The 17,495-nt window shown below is 37.7% G+C and overlaps 1 protein-coding gene across 1 annotated transcript in view; it reads right to left on the bottom strand.

Annotated features, from left to right (window-relative positions):
• PDGFC (platelet derived growth factor C) overlaps positions 1 to 17,495 on the bottom strand; it is a 241,516-nt gene that overhangs the window by 48,544 nt on the left and 175,477 nt on the right. Inside the window, exon 3 of the mRNA XM_068990067.1 lies at positions 10,823 to 11,003. Within this exon, the coding sequence (XP_068846168.1) occupies positions 10,823 to 11,003 (181 nt within the window). The remainder of the gene's footprint in view (positions 1 to 10,822; positions 11,004 to 17,495) is intronic.

The raw sequence follows: 17,495 nt of genomic DNA, 5'->3' as shown, positions 1-17,495 counted from the left end.
TTTTCAAGGAACTGACCCTGCCAGCTCACAAGACAGTAAACACCTTTGTCAGCAAGCCCATCACATGCACAGAATGTCCAGTCAGCTTCAAAGTGGTCAACTCAGATTTTAGTCTGAGCCAAGAATTCAAGTTGGAGGGTTAAATCAAGGCATTTTCAGTTACGCAAGATCACAAAAACTTTCTCTATGATACTCCTTTCTTCTCAGTAAATTCGTGGGGCTTTTGCTCCCTTCCCAAATAAGGAAGTAAACTAAAAGAGAGGAAGACAAAAGATCCGGCAAACAAGGGATCTAATTCAAGACAAGAGCAAAAGGGAATGCTCAGGACAGTGGTGGAGGCAAAGCTCCAAGGATGATTGCTGGGCAGCAGGTAAAGGGGCAGCCAGCCCACAGAGAAGCAGACCGACTGTTCCTGCAGGGGTTTCTTCTGGAAGATGAATTTATTAGGAAACTTAATGCATCTGACTACACAGAGAGCAGATTCACAAAATTTGAGGAATGATTTGGGGATGAATCAGTGATAAATATATAGAAAGATAAGTAAATCCCCAACCGATATAACTCTAAAGAAAACAAAAAAAACAGAGAGCAAGAAAGGAGATGCTGTCACAGCACACTTCATGGCTGAGCTGTGAGAAATGATTGCGTGGCTGCCATGATGTACACAACGCATCTGGATCTGGATATAGTTAGGATCCAACAGAGGGTAGGAGGGTGGCGGGGAGGGGAAGGGAGGTGTCCACAGGTGTGAAACCAGGAGGGTGAAAGAGTGTGCAGGCCTCACCTTTAGAACATGAAGTCAACGACGTCTACAAACAGTTCTTAAAACCAAAGAAGCAGAAGTAGCAACAAAAGCCGGTGACCTGAAGGTCAGTTCTAAGAGCATCACTTAAAACCAGGATCTAACGCCTGATGATCTGAAGTGGAGCTGATCTAATAATAACAGAAATAAAGTGCACAGTAAATGGAATGTGCTTGGGACTTCCCTGCTGATGCAGTGGATAAGAATTTGTCTGCCAATGCAGGGGACACAGGTTCAATTCCTGGTCTGGGAAGATCCCACATGCCATGGAGGGACTAAGCCTGAGTGCTATAACTACTGAAGTACACATGCCTAGAGCCTGGGCTCTGCAACAAGAGAAACCACTGCAATGAGAAGCCTGCACACTGCAACTAGGGAAGAGCGACCACTCTCTGCAACTTGAGAAAGCCTGCAAGTAGCAAGGAAGACTCAGCACAGCCAAAAATAAAGAAATAAATACATACAATGTGCTTGAATCATCCGGAAACCATCCCCCACTCCACAGTCTGTGCAAAAATTGTCTTCCATGAAATCGGTCCCTGGTGCCAAAAAGGTTGGGAGCTGCTGACTTAAAGGAACCAGAAGTGCCTGCCTCCAAAGGACAACAGTTGGGTAGGGAAAAGGTGCACGGCAACTGCCAAGTGTGTAACTAGCCCAAGAAGAGCTGCTTTTTAAAGATAAGCAACTGTAACTCTGACAAAATTAAGATTGCATGTCAAAGTGTACAGGAAGAATGAAAGAATGTTTCTTGATGGTCGGGACAGTCTTGTTTAACTGACAGTGTCTCATCACCCTCATCACACCCGAGAACAAAATATGTAGTCTGGAACAGTGCCTTGGTGCTGGGCCTTCGCCATCTGCAAATTATCAGACAAGCTAGTGTTAACCCAGAAAAGATGGCAGGTGGTCATGCATCGTAGCTCCGGGCATAACAGACACTGACAGTTGACAAGCTTGATAGGTTTTAATCGGAAGCTCAGAAAAGTTGGTACAATAAAAGCAAGTACTACAAACTGAAATCATGAAAAAAAAATTCTCACTGGAATAATTTGAAAAAATTTGAAATATATCCATCTAATGCTAAGAGGAAATCTCACTCTTTTTTGAAATCCTCAAAAACAGAGAACACATGGGCATGTTAGCTATAAAATATGCAAGCAGAGTCTCCAGTCTACCCATAAAATATTCATGCTTGTTTGAATATAAAAAAAAGTATTTCCCCAGCATCTTGTAGTAAAACTCTCTGTATCCTGCTCTGTTTGTGGTTTAGAGCATATTCTTCCCCCTAATTCAGTATGAGATGGTCTTGGATCAGAATTTCTAAGCACACTTGATGAAAATGCAGATAATTTTCTTTTTCTCCAGAAAAAGAGAATCATAATCTCTGACATCTGACAATATACATTTTTAATAAGTTCTTGATAGATATTTATTATATAGTTGCTATCAAATTTATGCTAGATAATTCCCAGGTTTTTGTTTGTTTGCTGGTTTGTTTAGTTTTCTTTAAGAGTTGTGATATCCTCTGCTCTCAACAATTGCCTCTCTTCCTTCTCAAAATCTTTCTAGCTACCTGTCACACAAATACTTGTACAGGTATATTTTGTACAAGTATTGTACAAATGTTGTACAGTATATATTTCTTCTCCAAAGCAAGCAAGGCTCTTAAGAGACACAGGGAAATACCATATACATCTCTGAATTTTCTCATAACAAAATATCTCATCAAGTATTCTTCAATAAATGCTAAAAGAAAAAATTATCAGGAACATGGATGGGGATATTGAAGAAAACATATCTATTTTGTCATTTTAAATGGTGACAGACTTACTTCTAGAGACCAGTTCTCTCCATTGGTTTTTAGGTTGCTGTGTTGACCCTAAGATTTTAAATCTTTGTGGCTTTTGATGTACAAATATGAATCAAACTCCAAACTTCAATTAGTCTAAATTCTAATTTATAACCCACTTGGGTATATCAACTGAAAATGATCTGCCTGCCTTTTACCATTTCTGCAGTTTTAGCAACTGCCTTTTTCTTTCCAACTACAAATCATTCTATCTGTGAGATTGTTTCTTAGATAGCTCGGAATTAACTGGAACAAAAAACATCAGCAGAAATGGAAGACAGCCCATACTCTTCACGTGAAAGGGAGCTCTGTGTCCAAGGGTTGGAGGGTGGGTGGAAAAATATATTTAACAGCTCTTAGCCAAGTAAGAGTTTAGTCTCTGCAGCAATTGTATAATTTCTTTGATGCAAAAAAACACTGTCACCTCAAGACTCCTTGCATAAATATACAAGTAAGTTGTATATTTTAATAAAAATCAAATCATTCCAATGTGTTTCAGACTCTAGTGTAGGCATATTATACTTAAAATACTTCTTGCATTCTTTGCTACAAAAAAATTCTAAGTACACATTTTTCTCTTAATTCTCTCTTAAGGTAAATAAAATTTAATTTTAAAGGTTTAAACCTAAATTTTTATTTGTTCACATCAGTTTAATAACATAGGAATGCAATGCAGTTTGTTATGAAGATTTATGATTCTTAAAAATCTTGAATACATTTTGACATTTTCTCTCCTATGGGACTTGTGTTAGGATACTGTTTTTTTTTTTTTCTCTTCCCCTGAGAAAGTGAACCAATGAATCTGATGCCTTGTTTGAGAGTCAGCTGGAATTTTTCTTAAACTGAACAACATAAAAGCAAATCTGGCCTTCAGGTAAGACTCTTCTTGACAAGATCATAATAGTGATAAACCTACGGGCATATCCAGAAGGGGTGGAAAACATCTCCTCCCTCCTTCTTTCTTGCCCCCGAGGCCAATATTCACTGAGTGGCTCTGTACCCCTCATCCTGCATAATTAATAACTCCTTTGGTGATCAGTCATGCATTCCTCAATGGCCCCTCAGGCCTCAAGTGTCCTCTGAGCCCGCCAGTGGAAATCACACACCCTCTGCTCCCAACCCGTCGCCCCTTTACTTCCCACACGTACTTCACAGGAAAGCTCATCGGGTCAGGAGAGCACACACTGGGTTGCAAGTGGTTGTCATACTTATATTCATTCTCTCACATACATTCATCTCTGGGTATAATTTTACTAGTAAGAATAAAACATTTGTGATACCCAACAGGTGCCAGTTATACATATTAAAAAAGAAAAAGTAACACAGGGAACTAGATTCAATATACTGTGATAAACCATAATGGAAAAGATTGCATAAGAAAAGAATATATCTATATCTATACAGATATGTATAACTGAATGACTTTGCTGTACAGAAGAAATTAACACAACACTATAAATCTACTGTATTTCAATAACAATGTAAAAAGATTAAATAATAACCTTTGGTAATTTAAGAAAATTAAAATTAAAATCATACTAATAATAGAACAAATTTGGAAGCAACTTAAAGGAAGATGAGTTGCATGGGACTGTATTAAAGGAGGCTTCAATTCATTCATATTCCACCATCCTCCTCCTTTCCTTTATTTTCAGACAATAAAGGAAAGAAGATCAAAATATATGGAGTCAAGGGGGCTTCCCAGGTGGTCCAGCGGTTAAGAATCCATCTTGCAATACAGGAGACGTGGGTTTGATAACTGGTCAAGGAACTAAGATCGCATGTGCCATGGGGCGACTAAACCCAGGGGCCACAACCACCAAGCCTAAGCCTGTAAGCCACAATTAGAGTGTGTGTGCCACAACAAAAGATCCTGCAGGATGCAATGAGGAGCACGTGTGCCACAACTAAGACCCGATGTGGCCAAATAAATAAACAAGTAATTTGAATAAGTATATGGAGTCAAGTGGTATGGTAGCAGCTCTAATATCTATTTTTTTAATCTAAACTGAACCAGTCATTAAATTGAAAAGGAGAGCAAATAAACTGTTGAAAATACTGTTACCACTTCTGATCAGAATACTTAGATTAAAACTCTTTAAAACATAATACTCAATAAAACCATTTTGAAAGAAAACAGCAGTAGTTTAATCACCCTTCAAAATATTAACCAGATTGGAGAAAAAGAGTCCTCAAAACTCAGAACCATTAAAAAAATATGGATTACAAGTAATATTATCCTCAAGAAGAATAGCTCTCTATATAAATAAAACCATTAAAAATATTCAGATCTGGATTTGTATATTTTGTTTCAAAAACAGGTATGGTTTTGTGATGTAACTGCCCAACAAATATATATTTGAAAAATAAATACTGTTTCTTGGTTAACAAAAAACATGATACATATTTTACATTAAGGCCAAGATTTTTTTTTTTTAAATAAAACTTTTAACAAAGTTTTTGATATGAGAAAAGCTGTTATTTTCCAGCCTTTGTAGGTTTAACATTTTAAAATAATGGTGCTTATACTACAGTACACAAAGTAAAACATACATACTCTATTATAAATTACTCTGAAATTAAACAAGAAATTTTCTTTTCTTTCTAAGAGATCTGAAATGTGCACTGGCTCTCAATGTGTGTGGCCTCCAAACAGAGACAAGCTTGCACTGTTTTATTTCAGTTTTGCTTCATTTCTTCCCAAACAATCTCTCACTGCTAATCTACCGGGCCTTTTTTCCCCTCTCTTCTAGCATAAAGGAAACAAAAATCAAAGACATTATTAACTCCTTATGCACCATTGGAAAGCTGAATATATATCCTTTGCCCTGGTTTTCTTTTCCATTACTTATTAATGGAGCATGACTAGAGAATATACATTTCCACAAATAAGTCTTGAAAACTGCATGAGAATTCTAAAATTTTTAATGTGTGTAGTCAATCTGTTAGTACTTTTTAAGCTATTAACAACTAGTCATATAATTTCAGGTATATATCTTATGCTAAGTTTTTTCCTAAACTAACACCTAGTCTATAATATCTACTTGAAAGAGCAAAATGGGAAGATGAATTTTATTTATGTCTTAGTCTAAGGTACCTGGGAATCAAGAAAAAGGTATTGGAAGTTTAATATTACAAAGGAAAGAATATCTATATACCATATATATAAAATATACTAAGGACTCCCCTGGTGGCTCAGATGGTAAAGAATCTGCCTACAAGGTGGGAGACTCAGACCACCATCACTTTGTTCACAGTAGTAAGGGATCTCTTGTTTCACTATATGATCTCATTCACTAGTGGAGTGAAAAAGAGTGCGTGAATCATCTTACAAAAGTAAGCACAATTGTTCATGGAAACATGTGTGACAAAACCTGCTTCTGAGAATTTTAACTAATGCATTAAAACTCTCCTGCTAAGATGTATGGTGATCAGAGTCACGGAATTTTAAAGGCTGACTAGAATCAAATATTCATTCAAGCTCCCAAAAAAGGACTGCAGAGTTCAGTCTTATTTGTTAAATATAAAAGATATTAAAATAAACTTTCTTTATAATTATCTCAGAAGACAGTTATTACACTCAACAGTTTTTCTATGTATGAAAAGGTGCAAAATATTCATTCAGATAATTATTAAAAAGCAGGAAAGACGATTATGTACATCAATGCACATGACATCATAAGTAGGCACTAATTTAACTACTTGGGTGTCTAGTCTCCAACCAAAAAAGAAGCTGCCAATTCCATTCTTTAAAGAGGGAAAGCATCATGGTCCTTGGCAATAGAACATAATACACCAGGCCAAGGAGAATATGTGGTGTCATTACTCGATTGTTCAGTTTTCTGGTTTACGAGTCATCACTACTGTGCAACATACAGTAAACGAGGCAGCTCCATGGGGTTCAGATACCCTCCAGGAGCAATGGAGGATGAGGTACCACTGAGCAGCTGCACAGCAACAAACCTCAAGGCACGAAGTTCAGAGCCCACTCAGGACCTGTGCTGAATATCATGTCTTCAGTACAAAACTGAGAAGCCATCAGGCCAGTGGCCCCTTGGCTCTACCTTGCACTGATGAGTTTGCAGTCAGTGGGACTATGACCTCTGAGGAGCTGGGGGAGCTAATTATGAAGTTCATCTCTGGCAAAAAAAAAAAAAAGAAGAAGAAAAAAAATATGAGTGATGATCCAGGGGTTCAGAGGAGCACTTGCCCCTGAGCAAATGCCACAGAACTTTAAAGCCTATGCTCCAAACGCAATCTTTCCCCCTGAGGCTTTCCTTCACTGATACACAGATAAGACTGATGGATGCTGTCCTGTTGGCAAGGATGCAAGGGGGCAGAGGGACAGGCAGGGAGGGGTGCCGTTAGCGATGCATGGTGATAATTCAAAACACTCTGTGAGGCTGCAAAGCAGAATTACTTGTCAAATTTTCACCTAGCCACTTCAGGCAGTTATTGAGAGCAGAATGGGTGTGGCTGCATGGGAAGAGAGATGGGTGCATGCAATTAGGACAAAGGACAAATGAAGGAATGGCAGATAAACTGTCAGAGTAAACTTCAACCTGAAAGAAAGCTTGTGACACGGTACAATTCATGTACCAATGATCACTCCAGAGAGCAATCTGGCAAGACTGAAATCACCACATCACATAAGGCAATGCCAGAACCACTGTCCTGTTCTCTCATTTCTCTGTCCCTAGCTTGCTGGCTTTCTAAGCAGAAAGCAAACTAGAATAAGGGCTCTTGTGCTATTTTTCCCAGGCAGCCATCACTGGGCAACTTAGATACAAAGAAAGACAGGGCTCAACAGAGCCCAGGAGTTTGTCAACCCCCAGCCCTCAAAGTCCATATTTATAATTCATCCAGCTATTTCAATAATGAACTAAAAATGCACTGAGTTTAATTTTGATGATACGATCTGTGATGGACACCGTTTCCACCCAGAACCTCACAGGTGAAGTTCCTGGTGTTAGTCACAGTGAATCTCCGGTAACGAGTCAAATTCATGGGTAAGACCCTTTCTGGTCCAGAGGATGGGTGGTACTTACAGCAGATCAGCTACATGTCTTTATCTCATCCCCAGGCTCAGGAATCTGACATACACTTACATAGAGAAACACAAGTGTCAGTGAACCTGCTGTTACAAGTTAAGCTGGGATGACGGAGTTGCATGGTCCACTCAGTGCCCAACCACTTACCGAAAAACTGTAACGGGACTGGGACTAAACGAGGCATTGTGCATTTCCTGTTTTTGTCTTTATATATTAAATTTCCTCCACACAACTGCATGGGCTACACAACCAGAAAATTCATGAGACCATAAAATCAGAAAAAGACAACCCTTGGTGTTGGCATACATATGTTTTCACTTTCATGTCTTATTGTGCGGGATGATAATAGGTTGCTATCAACATAATATGAAGATGCTAGCTGATTTAAAATACAAATAACTTCTCAGTTTCAAGTTTATTTTTATTACAGGTTTAGGGTAAATCAAATCTTTTATATGATTCAAGATCTATCATTATGTTTTATAGTAAAATTTGATTGTTTCATATTTAAATATATAAGAACATTAGCTGTGCTAAAACCCAAACTGAAAATATGGACTGCATAAGTTTGTGAAAGTGTAGCCATGGCTTCCAAGGCTATTTTATTTATTTTAATTTTTTTTAAACTTTTTTTATTGAAGTATAATTGATTTAAAAGGTTGTGTGAGTTTCTGCTGTACAGCACAGTGATTCAGTATGTGTGTGTGTGTATATATAATGTATATATATATATATATACATTCTTTTCCCATTGTGTTTTTTTTTTTTTTAATTTTTCTGTGAAGCAGAGTGCTGTGAAAGGATGATAAATTCTTGTGGCTTCATTCATGTTGATAATCACAGTATCAATGTATTTTTAAATCAGTTCATCTTTGTCTACCATGAACACTTTTCTAGATGAAATTATTAAATTTTTTTAAAGCTAATGTATATCTAATGTAATATTAAAGCTAATGTATATTTAATGTACAGCTTAAATAATCTATATAAGGAGATTGATCAAAAGTTACCATATAAAATTCAGAACATATATTTTAGAAATATCTCCCTTATCTTAAATTGCACACAATAAACAATTCTGTTACTAAATAAATAAAATGATCATTTTCCTGCTTTAATTTAAATTTTGTTATTTCTTTTCAGATGTATCTCAAATAACACTTAATTTCACAGTTTAATCAGTGGCTTAAATAGTATTTCAAAGTTGGCTTAAATAGTATTTCAAAGTTGGCTTAAAGCTCAACATTCAGAAAACGAAGATCATGGCATCCGGTCCCATTACTTCATGGGAAATAGATGGAGAAACAGTGGAAACAGTGTCAGACTTTATTTTGGGGGGCTCCAAAATCAGATGGTGACTGCAGCCATGAAATTAAAAGACGCTTACTCCTTGGAAGAAAAGTTATGACCAACCTAAATAGTATATTCAAAAGCAGAGACATTACTTTGCCGACTAAGGTCCGTCTAGTCAAGGCTATGGTTTCTCCAGTGGTCATGTATGGATGTGAGAGTTGGACTGTGAAGAAAGCTGAGCACCGAAGAATTGATGCTTTTGAACTGTGGTGTTGGAGAAGACTGTTGAGAGTCCCTTGGACTGCAAGGAGATCCAACCAGTCCATTCTGAAGGAGATCAGCCTTGGGATTTCTTTGGAAGGAATGATGCTAAAGCTGAAACTCCAGTACTTTGGCCAATTCATGCGAAGAGTTGACTCATTGGAAAAGACTCTGATGCTGGGAGGGATTGGGGGCAGGAGGAGAAGGGGCCGACAGAGGATGAGATGGCTGGATGGCATCACTGACTCGATGGACGTGAGTCTGAGTGAACTCCGGGAGTTGGTGATGGACAGGGAGGCCTGGCGTGCTGCAATTCATGGGGTCGCAAAGAGTTGGACACGACTGAGAGACTGAACTGAACTGAACTGAATCAAAAAGGGAAACTTCTGTTTAATGGTATAATACAAATATATTAAGCAAAATATTGATTCCATATTTTCTAAATTACCTCATGAATTGGTAGTGTGCTAGGTACATTCTTTGATAAACAGTTAGGATATACAGATTAATTAATGCATGTAATTCACACCATACTGCGCTCCCAGTGTGCAATGATTTGCTAAATCTGTCAAAACCATTAATGGTATCAATTTTATATTGTTTTAAGTGGTGATACTGATCATATTTGAGTAGTATACTAGGGGACATCACATTTGTACTTCTGAATTGCTATTATAAGTAGAATGGGATAAAAGCCAAAATGATTTCAATACTTCTGTTATAGTACAATAAATAGATACAAATGTTTACAATAATACATAAAAGGTACAAGAAATTGTGACACAAATGAAAAGAGAGTAACAATTATAATCAGAGAAAATAGATTTCTTAAATTCCTGTAAAAATTTTGAAACTTCCTTTTTGGGGCACAAAGGACATAAATATTATTTAAGCAGCATAAACATTAAGATAAGCAGGAAAATTGAGACTACTGCTTTTAAAAATATATTTTACTAAAACATTGACTTGAAAAGAATATGTAACACATTTTGTGTTGTTCAGTTGCTAAGTCGTGTGTGACTCTTTTGTGTGCCCATGCACTGTAGCCCACCAGGCTCCTCTGTGTATGGGGATTTCCCAGGCAAGACCACTGGAGTGGGTTCCCATTTCCCTCTCAGGAGATCTTTCAAACCCAGGGATTGAACTCACATCTCCTGGATTGGCAGGTGGGTTCTTTACTATTGAGCCACTAGGGAGTTTACCGTTTTCCAAAAAAAAAGAAAAAAAAGATGAAAAGAAAAATGTCATGCACGTATTTGTAAGGGACCCACCTAAAAAAATCAACTTTTCATGGGTATGGAAAGGAATAGAAAGGACAATGTCACCTTAATGGGGGAGAAAAAGTAAGACATCACACAAAAGCACCGACTTTTAAGGCAATACACACACTGATTTAAAGTGACAACATGCAAGTTATCTGTGATAACTATAGTGACACTTATGAAAAAACATCAAGCCAGAGAAAGTTTTTGGTTCTTGGCTTTCCTTAATCTCGTGTTTAAGAGGGGAAAAAGAAATAACCAAGTCTGAAATGTACACATAGGGGCATCTCTAAGTGGTACTTACTGGCATGACAATGTTGTAGTGGATGCAGAACCCAGGCTCCGAGGGAAAATACTCATCAGATACAAATCTGATCCTGATTTGATTTCCTTTAGAAATCTGCTTTCCTGGCACACTGCCAGACCCACACCAGCGCCCTAAAATGGTTCCATCACTTGGTTCTTCAACCTCTACAAAATCATACCTGCAAGAGACCAGGAGAAAAGAGACATAAAACCATGATCTGTTATTTTAGGAATTCAAGGGAGTGAGTTCATCTCAAATTTAACTGTGTAAATAGAATAAAATATGCCAAAGATGAGACACAACTGAAAAAGCATTCTCAATTAAAGAAGTATGAGTCTTCTATTCTAAGCCCTCCAGTCTTGTTGGTAAGGAACTCCAAATTCACTAAATAGCCATGTCAAACTTAGACATTTTGTATGTAGCAACCACATCTGACATTCAATTTATGAATTATTCAGTTTAATTTCCATTTGGGTATGGCAGTTTTGCTCTATTCTTAATTTTCATGATTACTGTCCAACACTTTCCAGCAGTAACTGCTTCACCTGGTCGGATTCCTTGCTCCCTGTCCTCTTCTGTGTCCAGGCTTTTCTAGAGCCTCTTCATTATATACATATTCTCTAAATCCTGCTCACTACACTGCCATTGTGTGTCCTCAGCTCACAGACGTCTTTCTCTTTCTGTCAAACACATATTTTCAACGTTTAGCTACATACATGCAAGTGATACATCTAGTTGGCTAGGCTGTAAAACTTTTGAAGAAAGGAATCAATTCTCTTGTGGTTCAAGTTTACACTGCATTACACATGGCATCTTAAACCTAAGCAGTGAATGGCTAATACTTTTCTAACCACTGTTACCTTGGGTTTGAAGGTTTCGATCAGTGGTACTCATGGAGGGCAGAGTTGCCTTACAGAATGTTCCAGAAATGTGTAGAGTCATTTTAGGCTATCTCAGTGATGGTGGATGAGGAGGGCAAGGTCCCTGGACACCCAACACAGGAGAGTCCAGAAAACGGGTATTCACTCCACACCCTCCAGGCCTTTCAAACAGTTCACTGGACATTGATAATACTGTCTCACATATAAATGCAAATATGTTTTGAAGGTTTAGTTTAAACCCAATTTTCTAGACATTCAACTATCAAATAAGTTGAACGAAGTGTCTATGCTTTGGAACAAGAATTACTATTCTAGAGAATCAAACCACTAACAGAAGCATGACTTATACTCTGCATGATGAAAACAATTAGACATACCCATTTAGTCTATTACCATAGCTATCGTATATACAATGAGTCTGTTACTTAAAAGATACAAACATCTGACTACTTCATTTTATTTTTTGTGCAATTGGGCATGTGTATCTATGCACTTAAATGCATTGTTTTAATATAAATTACTGCTGTTATGTCAACTTTACATAGCATGTAGGCCTTTATATCTATTTTTAAACAACTGCATATATAAATAGAGGATCACTGTTATGAACTGCATTTCAGAATTCTTAAGACATTGCCAAATTTTTCTTAAGGGAGGTCTGGCATGGATGAAAACTGTTGGTAGATTTTTTTTAGAAAGTCTAAAACCAGTATATACCAGACAACGAAAATTAATATATCTTGCACAGTATAGAATTTACAGAAGAAAAACGTGTTGAAAAAGGACAAAGTGCATAACAAACCAATTATACTTATAAATCCTATTCTAAATAACCAGCCAGAACTCTCTAATGGTAAATATACCTGTTCCAACATAATTTTTCTTGTCCTTAAATTAGGATACTGCAATCTGACTCACAGGGATGTTTTGAGAAAAGGGAAATGGAACAGCTCCTGAGCAGTGCCGAAAGCATTGTGGTATACAGCTGCCAGTTAACAGTTTGCCCCACATCCCTATCCAGCACATATTGCCCCTACCCCACACCTATAACCCTGAGAGTTTGAAAGCATAAATGAGAAGAACTCAGATACCAAAGGGAGAGAGAACTTCTGCTCTATCACATGACAAGTCCCGGATATAAATTACAAATGCATGAGCCTCCTCAGGACAACCATCCCAGGAGCCTGCTCTAAGTGTGTGGTGGGAACAGTAAGTGGGGCACAGGGGAGTAAGATGGGGTTCAAACAGACTGGGTGGTTATTTCAGACATATCTGGCACAAAAGTTGATAACCAGCATTTTAGATCAAAGAGTAATGTTTAGATCAAGATCGTTTCCATGTGGAACAAAGCTGCTATTCACAGAGTATGTTTGCTCTGTGATTGGGAGGGAAGCTAGCTGATAGACGTCACCATCAGGACTAGTTTGCAGAGAGCTGATTTCAGGCTGGTCAATCATTCTGTGAGTATTTGTGAAGCATGGACTTGGTACAAAGTGCTGGGCTAGATGTTCAGGGTGCAAATATGAAACCACAGCTCCTGTGGGCTCAGGGTCCATTAAACTCTGGCGGGTGCTCTAATGAGAGTGCGTAGGAAACACTGTGGAACTCTGGCAGGGTGAGGGAAACCCTACACGGTGAGATTAGGGTCAGCTTACAAGGGAGCATCTGGGCTGCTGGGGGGAAGAGGTGCGGAAGGCATTTTAGCAAGAAGCAGAATCCTGAGGATGTAACAGAAGAACCCCAGGGCCTGGCTGGTTGTCTATGAGCAGAGGATGGAGCTCAAGCTGGCAGGACAGGTGCAGGTGAGGCCACCTTGGGATTCCAGGGTCGAATGTGAGAATGTTATTTTTTAGACCAGTGTTGAAAGCAGGGAAGCACAGTTTAAAGAGGTTCTATGTTGCTTTAAAATATTTAGGTCAACATCTAATTAATTAATCTTTTAGGTACTACCGGTATTTTTTCATTTTTAATTCAAGTATAGTTAATTTATAACCTAATAGTTTCAAGTGTACTTGAAAAGTGATTCAGTTCTACATAAATATATATATATATATATACATATATTCAGATTCTTTTCCATTATAGATTATTACAATATACTGAGTAGAGTTCCTTGTGCTCTACCATCGGTCCTTGTGGTTTATGAGTTTTATGCACAGTCATGTGTATGTTCATCCCAACCTCTTGACTCATCTCCCATCACCCATTCCTGCCCCCTCCCATCCCTACTCTTTTCCCTTTGGTAATCATAATTCTGTTTCTATGTCTGTGAGTCTATTTCCATTTTGGAAATAAGCTCATTTATAACTTTTTTTTAAAGATTCCTCATATACATGAAATCATAAAATAGTTGGCTTTTCCTGCCTGTAAATCACCATTTGGAAAAAGTTGAATTTCACAGAAAAATCTGAATTTCAGGCTTTCTTAAAACAAACTTGAACATCTGGTCATACTAAGTATTCTTTGCCCTGGCGTGGCTCCTTGTGGGCTCAGGTCTGCAGAGCTGGCATCCACTCCAGGAGAGAAGGGGCCTTTCTCTCACTCACAGCCTCACCCAGCACCTGTGTGTCAGGCACACATAGATTGTTCATTACCTGAGGTCAGGATGGCCTTTACTCCTTCATGGAAATGGAGGCTAGGCCAGGGGACATGCTCTTTCCAGTTTTTAAAAACCCCTGTCTAGCTTCTTTAAAAAACCCTGTCTAGTTTCTATGGTGCTTTTTTTTTTTTTAGTACCCAGATCTTCACTGATCTCCATCACTTGCCCACATGGGCACCCGAGTTTGCAGCCTACAGGGCAGCTATTAGAAGTTTTAGTGAAGGAGCAATATAGACACAGGATCCCAGTACATCTGAGGATGCCAGGAAACCACAGCATCTCAAGTGTGGGCAGGAAGGAAGAACTTTTAACAAAAAGAGCCTGAGAAGGAGCAATCAGGGAAGCAGCAGGAAAACCAGCGGCAAATGACACAGAACCAAGAGAAAAGGGAGGGACAGGGTCCATCCAAGCAGAAGTGGGCAGACCATCCACGCCAAAGAGGAGCAAAGAGGGTGAAAACCAAGAAGCTCTCCCTGGACCTGGCAATTATGAAGTCATTTCCAATCAGCTGGTTGGGTGAATGCATAAGATCAAAACATTACTTCAGATCTTTTTAAAAAAAAGATTTAGTTTTTATCAGCATATAGTTGGTTTCCAATGCTGTGTAAATTGCAGGTGTACAAGCCAGTGATTCAGACATACATAAATACCTAGATCTATTCTTTTTCAGATTCTTTTCCATGATAGGTTATTACACGATGGTGAGTATAGTTTCCTATGTTATACAGTAGGTCCTTGTTGATTATCTATATATAGTAGTATGTTAATCAAACCTTCTGAATTATCCCTCCCTCAGCCATTTTCAAAATAACTGTCTTTCTAAGGCAACTTCCCTGATGGCTCAGATGATAAAGAACCTGCCTGTAACATTTGGAAGACCCCTTGAAGAAGGGGATGGCTACCCATTCCAGTATTCTTATCTGGAGAATTCCAAGGACAGAGGAGCCTGGCAGGTTACAGTCAATGGGGCTGCAGAGAGTCAGATGCCACTGAACAACTGACACTTTCTAACAGAAACATCTCAAGATATAAGAATATCATTTATAAGGAACTTAAAATTAACAACTCACATAACTATTTTGCTGTACATAATTTCCTTTTGATTTCTGTCAAAAAGAAACACCACTAGACTTCCCCAATGGCTGAGTGGTTAGGACTCTGTGTTCCCACTGCAGGGGTAGGGGTCAGATTCCTGCTCAGGGAATGCCATGTGGCACAGCCAAAAAATAAATAAATAAACACGACATTATATGTGTTAATCTGTTAAGTAAGCCTTTTAAAAGTATGTAAAAGGAGTTTTTAACCACAGTAGGAAATATCTAGATTATAAATGTTAAGCATGTATTAAGGAACAAACAGGTCTTAAACTTTGCCTTACCTAACTTGTACAAAAACCACTGTCCTGCAATAAGAGAAGACTGACAAGTACATTATTACTTGTTTCATGAAGACTTTTTACTGAATTTGATGTCATTCAAAAAAAAATACCCCTAATCTTAATAACAATTTCTGGATTTGCAGTGAGATACCTGGTAATTCATTCTCACAAGCTCATACAAGTCTGAGGCATACATTTATCACTGTGTTTTAAAGCTCTACATAGTTTTGCATTCCATGAAGTTAAATGAGATGAACATCTAAAAAATGCTATGTTCTTTGCCTTAAAAATAGTAGAACTTAAAAGTTTTGCTATAAATTGTTTCATGGTAGATTAGGCATTTTAGGATTTTTTTTTCAAAAGTGGAATCTATGACAATATAACTATAAATTTCATCCAATTATTCTACCATTAATTGTAGGAGACAAAACAGTAAATTCTCTTGCTAAAAACAGCATTTTAAAAATTTAAATTACAGTCAAATCATCTAAAACAGCCAGTGAAAATCTACCTGGGATGCATTCCCATGTCTCATGTTTTTTTCAAAACAGAAAAACAAAACAAACAAAAAAATCATTGCCACTTGAGTCTGTATTTTTCTCCAACTTGTTTATGAGTATGGTTGGAAAAGGACTAATGCATTCAATCCAACTGTCTTCCACAATAATTTGAAATAATTCTTTTTTCTTCTAGAATGTCATGTTTGGAATATGGGCTTCATTGCATAAGCTGGTTGGCTGATACACTACAACACAGTTCAAAACATCAAGAAGAAAAGGAAAAGAGAAAACAATGATAAAGATTTATCTGTGGACGTCAGCCAAATGAACAAAAGGAAGAAAAAAAAAAAACAACGTTTGACCCATAAATGTAAAATTACAAAACAGAATCATCTCAGGTTCAGAAATCTACAGATGCCCAGGTGACTTTTCTGGAGACACGGTAATCCCTATAATACACTCTCAGGTATTAATTTCCAATGTGCACAATTACTCACATCAGTATTTAAGGGATTTACTAAACCTACATTAAGGGCCAATCAAACATCACTTTCTCAAGGAAACATGATACAGAGCACATAGCGCTAAGTGGTTTATAATGATCACTCCCTTTCTCTATCATACCCCTGGGGACCCAGGGAGGATTTATGTCCTTTTATGTTTAACAAACAAGTCTGGTATTGTAGACAAAATTTTCTTTCTCATGTGGGAATTTAAAAACTGTGAAGATAGGAGGGTTGCTGAGGAGTAAACCAAAGATATAAATTCACTTGTAAACACAATTGTCTGACACCCACCTTCCTTCCACAAAAATAAACCAATCTTGCAAGACAGGCTATTTCTAGTTCATACTAATTAAAACCCTGTCAATTAAACCTGCCCTGAGAATGATCAAACCTGAAGGTGGCATGAAACTCTGCCAACAAGTAAACATGCATCTTAAGAAGGCCTTGCTCTGCATGTGTCAACGGGAGCCTGGGCTTGTTGAGAAAGGTAATAAAATTAATAAGACGACAATTACCCAACAGTGCTCACTGGCTTACATACACTTCAGCTTAACAGAAGACATCTCAGACCCAGATTAAAAGCCTTGAATCCCCATTTGGACACATCCATGCTTTACCTTATAATGAAAATATGTTTTAATAATTATACATCATACACATGTACATTGGTCTCTATATATTAATTAATTTAATCTTCACAAAAATCATAAAGGGTTGATACTGCCATTGTGGCCATTTTATAGATTATAAAATATGGAAAAGCTAAGTACCTGGGCAAAGCCACAGAGCAACTAAGTGTAGAACAA

The sequence above is a fragment of the Capricornis sumatraensis genome, chromosome 17 (genome assembly GCF_032405125.1).
Source record: "Capricornis sumatraensis isolate serow.1 chromosome 17, serow.2, whole genome shotgun sequence".
Taxonomy (NCBI): domain Eukaryota; kingdom Metazoa; phylum Chordata; class Mammalia; order Artiodactyla; family Bovidae; genus Capricornis; species Capricornis sumatraensis.
The sequence above is the reverse complement of the archived record's forward strand: the minus strand, read 5'-3'. Positions and strand labels throughout refer to the sequence as shown.